Below are 6806 nucleotides of genomic sequence, written 5' to 3'. Positions count from 1 at the left end.
TCACCCCCACAAAGAAAGTAATAAAAACTATGGGCAAAACCACCCACACACGAATACTCGAATCCAGTAACAATTCAGGTCCGGCCATTGAAAAAAAAAAAACTGTTCTTAAACCTTAACACTTTGATTTAACAAACTGGCTGATGGAAAAAACAAACAAACAAAAACACACCTTTATACTATTAATTTAAAAAAAAAACCAAAGGAAAGACGGTGTATTATTATTATTATTATTATTATGTCTTACATTATTAATTATAACGATCCTATTGAATACACGTTTACCTGCGCTCGCAGTGAATCTTATATTTAAAAAAAAAAGAGAGTTAGCTCTGTATTTATAAAGACAAAAACAGCACTTGGGTCGTGAAACAAACCGGGGGGGAAAAAAAAAAACCCACCCACACAAAACAATTCTCAAAAAAAAAAAAAAAAAGGCAGAATCTTCTCGCTTAAAAAGTGACTTTGTTCTGGTCCGGTTGCATGAATAATTGTCCTTATAAGCTTTCTAAAATATCCGACTTTAAATGCCTTTGTGCAAAGCTAGCGCAGTTTGCAAGCGGATACAGACAAGGGCACCCCCGTTTTGAAGTTAGCAAACAAAAAGACAGTGGAAGCACAACCTAGAAAAAAATGTCTTTAAAATTTACTTTTGGAAGCTCAATTCATACAAAAAATAAATAAATTTGCATTTAACTAAATCGCAACGCGACTGGTTTCGCAACAGTTTCACCCAGGAACCTCACCTAATAATAATAATAATAAAAATCAACGCAAGCTTCCACCTAATTTATTATTATTACAAAATTCTATTATATATTATCACAAAAACAAAACGCCACGAACAGTGAGGAATGCTCGCTGATTCTCTCCAAACCCGCTGCGGCAGAGAGAGGCGCTTCTTCGGGCTGGATTCGCACGCTTACTCGGGGCTCGGCGGGGGCGTGTGGGCCTGTTTACCTTTCAACTTTCACCGGCTGCTTTTTGTTTTTTTTTTGCATGAATTAAAATTAAAATTAGAAGATTCTACATTTATTTAAAAAAAAACAAATACAATAAAATAAACGGCCAATGTGTGTACCTGTATATGTGTATTTTATTATCAATTCAATGATTTATCTTGTGAATTTTCTTTAAATTTGCTAAACGTTGTTTGCTTGTTTTTTTTTTGTGTTCATGCACATTTGTACTTGAAACTCCCGCATAACTATGTTCAAGGGTTTTAGTAAAGTCATATTATTGAATATTATTTTTACAATAAACTCAATTTACGTTAAATGCACATAATAATTTACACAAATTGCCCTCTTGTCTGGAAACAAATTTTTTTAAAACAAACATGATGAAAATATCAAATAACTTTCAATAAAATGGTTTTTTTAAATAAACCCGGTTTTTAAAAAAAAAAAAAAAAAAAAAAAAAAAAAATTGGGCCTTCGTCTATGACACATTTAACCCGGCTGCAGATGGTGAAACTAATTCCAACTAGGATGTTAAAACCCTACAAATATTAATTATAATAATATAATAATAATAATTTATTGTCCGTCACGTAACGTTTATCCATAGTTTTCCTTATCGACATATGTCGGCCCCTGCCTGTCCACAGAACCTCCATTTCCGGCTAAGGTAAGAAAATACTTTTTATTTTTTTTAACACTGTTAATACCGATATTATCAAACTTTAGGACAACATTCATCCCCCCGTAATTAAAAAAAAAAAAAAAAGGATTATTAAAGATCGTAACAGATATGCTATAAGCATGTCCATAAAGGGTCAACGTTTTATCTTCATACCACAAATGGTGTTTAATTTTGCTTGACACACCCAACACACGAACATATATATATATATATATTATCTATAGATATATAATATATATATATAGATATACAGATATAGATAGATATATTATCGATACGTGCTGTACTTCCTGCCTCTTGTACTTCACCTGTCTTTCAAAACCTATGCTTGCAAACAGTGCTGCCCGAATTCGTTAACTAAATTTCATTCAAATGTACAAAATTATGCATTGCAAAATAGTAAGTGCGTTCAGTAAACGCTTTCACCTGCTTCAAATTTTACGAAACTCATAGAAAACGCCTGAGTATGTAATTTGTGTGACCCCTATCTAGGCTAGATAAGATATTAAATCCTGCACTGGGTGAAACTGCTATGCAATAGGAGCCTTATTTCCATCCCTGTTAGGACGGTGACCGGCACCTTAACTTTGACGATACGTTGATCCATCAGAATAAGTTAAGGCCCATGTACCTGCACTCGGTCTGTTTGGGGATCCCCTGTGGCTGCTGGTTTTCATTCCTACCAAGCGCGCAATGAATTAACTAGAGCCTTTAATGAACTAATAATTTGCGTTATTGGACCTTTTTTTTTTACTTGTTTTCAGCTCTTAAACAGTTGCGCAGTTCAAGTTACTTATCAAATGCTGTAGCTAACTTGAAAATATGCAACTGTTCAAGAGCTGAAAACAAGTAAAAAATGTCTAATTAAGCAAATTATCAGTTCAATTAAGGGTCTAGTTAAGTAATTGAGAGCTCTGTTGGAATGAAAACCAGCAGCCACAGGGGGTCCCCAGGACCGAGTTTGAGAAGCCCCTGCTGTATAGGTATAGACATAACGATCTTTAATAGACATAAATATCTACGGGGTGAATATTCAGATCGGTGTTCGAGTTTTCTCGGCTGGCCCGTCTTTCAACACCTCTACCAAAATGCCTTTTCATTGCAGGAAAGTTCTGGATCAGAGGGATGAAGTTTCTGAGAAGATTGCCCAGTATCTACAGCTGAAGAATGTCATTCAAAGCTTACAGGTACTGTGCGCAACCACAGACTGGCCACTTTATTATTAGGATCTGTAGGGGTGAGGGGTGGGGGGTGTATCGTGATGATGAAAGCGTCGATCAAGTTCATCCCAAGCACGCTCAACTTGCTTGAGGTGGCCGTGGAGGAAGTCTGATTTTAAGATTGTGATTTTATTTATTTTTTTTTTTATTTATTTAGTCATGTTAGTGGTTACATCTTTTGATTTTTCAAGTCGCAAAGGTCATATATGAACGGATAGGAATAGGTTGAGTGAGTTCTTAGAGAGAACACTGCTTCCCAGCCACTTGCATTAAGCAGACAGGGGAGGAACTCAAAGTGCATGGGGTGCTACTTGCTTGGAGAGCTCTATTACGGTCAAAAATAGCAACGATTCGTTTCAACACACAGATTAAGATCCCAAATGCTTTGGTTTTGTGGTTCAAGTGTACGTTGTGCAATAATCGTCTTGAGATCAGCTTTTATTTTATTTTATTTTATTTTTTTTTCCCCTGCAGGAGTCGGAGTGCAAGGAGATAACAGCGGATGTGGATCTCGGTTGCAATTTTTATGTTCAAACCAAAGTGTATGTAAATGCAGGGATGGGAATCGGACTCCTATTGCACAGCAATGTCACCCATTCCAGGTTTTACTACCAGCTTGATTAGCCCCAGTGTGCAGGTAACAAGCTCAGGTGTGTCTTTATTAAGCTCATAGTAAAACCAGGAATGGAGCAAACTGCTGTGCAAAGGGAGTCTTATTCCTGTCCCCGTACTCTCGTCGTAATTCTTTTGGATGTACAAAAATAAACTTTGTAAACCTTGTGGCAGACAGTTTGACCAGAAGGCTGTCTCAAAACCTTCTCATCGAGAAAGAACTCGTTGAAGTTTATTTGTGACTGTTGAGTCTCATTTTGGTGACAGATAAATCATAATAAACACTGACAAACTCATAGTACCACTGTTTATTTAGTAAAATATGGTTAAGATGGTGTGCTGTGTGTGGTGTGTGTGTGTGTGTGTGTGTGTGTGTGTTTGTGTGTGTGTGGGTTTTGGTTTTTTTTTTTTTTTTAAGTATTTCTCAATCCTAAAATTCAAGTTGACCCAAAAACGCTTGAAGTTGTATTCAGAGAAAGACAAGTTTGTCTGACGTTGTCTGCGTTCGTCACCGGCAGACAGCTATCCACTCGCTCACTGTCTGCTTCTGTTTGTCAGTGAGGACTCCTCCAGGATCTTTGTCTCTATTGGCTACGGGTTTTTCGTTGAGTTCACCCTGCCAGAGGCGCTGAGATTCATCGATAAGAAAACCAAGCAGGAAGAAACCAAGCCTGAATTCGAGTAAGTCGTGGGGGGGGGGGGGGGGTGGGTGGGGGGTCTTTCCATAAGTCAGTTGGACGATCAAGCATGTATATATTGAGGTTCACTGATAGTTGTTTTTTTTTTGTTTTGTTTTTTTAAGACAGACTGAAACACTTACAAAGGATTCATCCAAAATTAAAGGCAATATTCGTATGGTTCTAGAGGTAAGTTTAAAAAAATATATATGTATAGTATTATTAAACGGGACTCTCTTTCGCCTTTTCTTGTTGCAGCTAATTGATTTTAGTTGTTCCAAAAAAAAAAAAAAAAAAAAACCCATCAACTCTGTTCCAGGTTGACGTTAGGCAGGCAGGTTGAAACATAGGTGCTGTACAAAAGTGAAGGTGTATTGAGTTGTAATTCACGGACAATGTGAAGGTAGGGCTTTTGGTCACTAGGTGGCGCCAGGCATGTTTTAAAAAAAAAAAAAATAATAATTGCATTAAAAGTCTGAGTCGAGAAAGTGGATATAACAGCCTTGTATAATATTACAGATAGCCTTAGAACTGAGGACAGTGTGTCAGTGGAAAGGCTCTTCTCCATATTCTAGTCTATTATGCTTCGTTCTATTATCTTCTTTTCTGTAGTATTCTATTCCATTGTGCTGTTCTATTCTATTATTATACATTATATTATATTACATTACTGGAATTTCCCTGCTATTCACATTTTCCATTTGGTTTCCAAACCCTGTTTATTTGTTTTTAAACAGGGGCCCAGTTTCAATGAACAATAAAACATCACAAAGGCCTCCATCAATTCACAGCACTGTTCTCTCTCTCTCTCTCTCGCTCTCTCTCGCTCTCTCTCGCTCTCACTCGCTCACTCGCTTTATTATTATTTTTTTTGACAGGGTTTGAGAGAACTCCAGAACTTGAGAGATCTCCCGGTGGATAGCAGAAGAGAAGTCTTCTGAAGAGCCAGGATCCAGGGCGCAGAGGGAAAAAAAAAATAAAAATAATGAACTGTTTTGGAGTCAGGTTAGCTAGAGCCCTGGTCAGCTGTGGATGAACTGAGATTTAACTGTTCACCAGTTTGACCATCGTGATGCGATAACAACTCAAATTGAAGGGATAGTAACACAGTAAAAAAAGACAGGTACTTACAAATCTAGGATTGAGACATAATTAAAATATGTATTTAAATATAAATGTATGTAAACAAGGGAGAATCCATCACCCCACAGTGGCGATGCTAAATAAAATATCTAAGTTCTGTTCATCTAGTTTATTTTTTAAACTGTGTCTCAAAGTTGTGTTCGAGGGCCAGGTGAAAACGTTTGGCTACAGCCAAGGCAAGCGTGCGTTTTTTGTCAGAGAGGCTGCCTTTTAAAAATAAAAATTTGATGTCAAAGTCGTATTGCTGGATGTGGCATATTTATTTCTTTTTTTTTTATATATATCCTGGCCTTTTCCGAAGTACCTCGCATTTATCGGCTGACGTGATCTGACCGGGAATAAAGCCTTTGACATGAATAAGGATTAGGGCAGGAAAATTCCAATAACTTCCACTTCACGCGGTTTCCGGGGCAACGCGGCAGCATCAATTAGGTTCAACAGGACTCGGCTTTCAAAAAAAAAAAACACAAAAAAGAACTTGGTTGTCAAGGCAACCTGTCACTGATGTCTGTATGCGCGTGTCTGAGGGGAGTAATTAATGCTGCCCTGTGAAAAGGATGTGTTGGTTTGTAAATGGCGTTGTTTGCAGGATGGGCAAACAGAGAGAAAATGAAGGGGGTCGCGGCCCTCGTTCCAAACAAACCCGGGGTTTAAATCCGCTGCACTGTGCGGGACTGCTTTGCACGCAGACGCCACTAGCTGCGTCAGCGCAGAGGCAGTCGGCGAGAACGCGGTGCTAGCCAGATGAGAGAAAGTCCTGCTGATTCGCTAAACCGTAAAGATGCAACAACGAATTGATTGTGGATCAGCGTGGCTTTTTATTTTGTGATTCCCAGTTAAACATCCATTGTTTCAATTAATTTGATTAATTGATTGATTAATTGACAACGGCCAAGCAGAATCACTGCAGCGATTGATTGTATGTATAGATAGATAGATAGATAGAAGATATCTATAGATGTATTTAAATGCTCATGCATCTTGTCCCATCTGCACACCATATCCTTTGTCACTTGTTCCCAGTTGCCACGGCAACTAGAAGCCCGGTTTAAAGGAACTGGGATGAAAGGCGGATTCCAGAAATAGACTCCCATTGACACACACACACACACACACACACACATATATATGGCCTTTCGAATGCTCCCCTATGCTTAATCAGACCTCTCTGTGCTTTACAGTGCTTCCCTATGCTTTACCAGACCTCTCTGTGCTTTACAATGCTTCCCTATGCTTTACCAGACCTCTCTGTGCTTTACAATGCTTCCCTATGCTTTACCAGACCTCTCTGTGCTTTACAATGCTTCCTGTGCTTTACCAGACCTCTCTCTGCTTTACAATGCTTCCCTATGCTTTACCATCCCTCTCTGTGGCACTATAATACAATTATAGTCTTCAACAGGTTTTTAGACGTGTAACTAGCGTCTGGGGTCGCAGGCACAAGCGCGGGTCTGCCCGCAAGGCTTCAGCGTTTGAAGTCTGTACGTTTCAAAGGCGACGTCCGGAGTTC

General features: G+C 38.5%; 1 protein-coding gene across 1 annotated transcript; it reads left to right on the top strand.

The window, feature by feature from the left end:
• Window positions 1-2611: 2611 nt before the first annotated feature.
• LOC121328143 (protein UXT-like) lies at window positions 2612-5397 on the top strand. The gene is made up of 5 exons (XM_041272659.1): window positions 2612-2831; window positions 3339-3406; window positions 4035-4145; window positions 4279-4342; window positions 5032-5397. Exons 1-5 carry the CDS (start codon window positions 2733-2735, stop codon window positions 5092-5094), a joined length of 405 nt encoding a protein of 134 aa, XP_041128593.1. The 5' UTR covers window positions 2612-2732; the 3' UTR covers window positions 5095-5397.
• The last annotated feature ends 1409 nt before the right edge of the window (window positions 5398-6806 follow it).

Source organism: Polyodon spathula, chromosome 15 (assembly GCF_017654505.1).
Source record: "Polyodon spathula isolate WHYD16114869_AA chromosome 15, ASM1765450v1, whole genome shotgun sequence".
NCBI lineage: Eukaryota > Metazoa > Chordata > Actinopteri > Acipenseriformes > Polyodontidae > Polyodon > Polyodon spathula.
The sequence above is the reverse complement of the archived record's forward strand: the minus strand, read 5'-3'. Positions and strand labels throughout refer to the sequence as shown.

Coding starts and splice junctions, on each gene's coding strand:
- LOC121328143 (XM_041272659.1), top strand. CDS start 2,733: ATGCCTTTTCATTGCAGGAAAGTTCTGGATCAGAGGGATGAAGTTTCT. Junction 2,832..3,338: donor ATGTCATTCAAAGCTTACAG/GTACTGTGCGCA, acceptor TTTCCCCTGCAG/GAGTCGGAGTGCAAGGAGAT. Junction 4,343..5,031: donor ATATTCGTATGGTTCTAGAG/GTAAGTTTAAAA, acceptor TTTTTTTGACAG/GGTTTGAGAGAACTCCAGAA.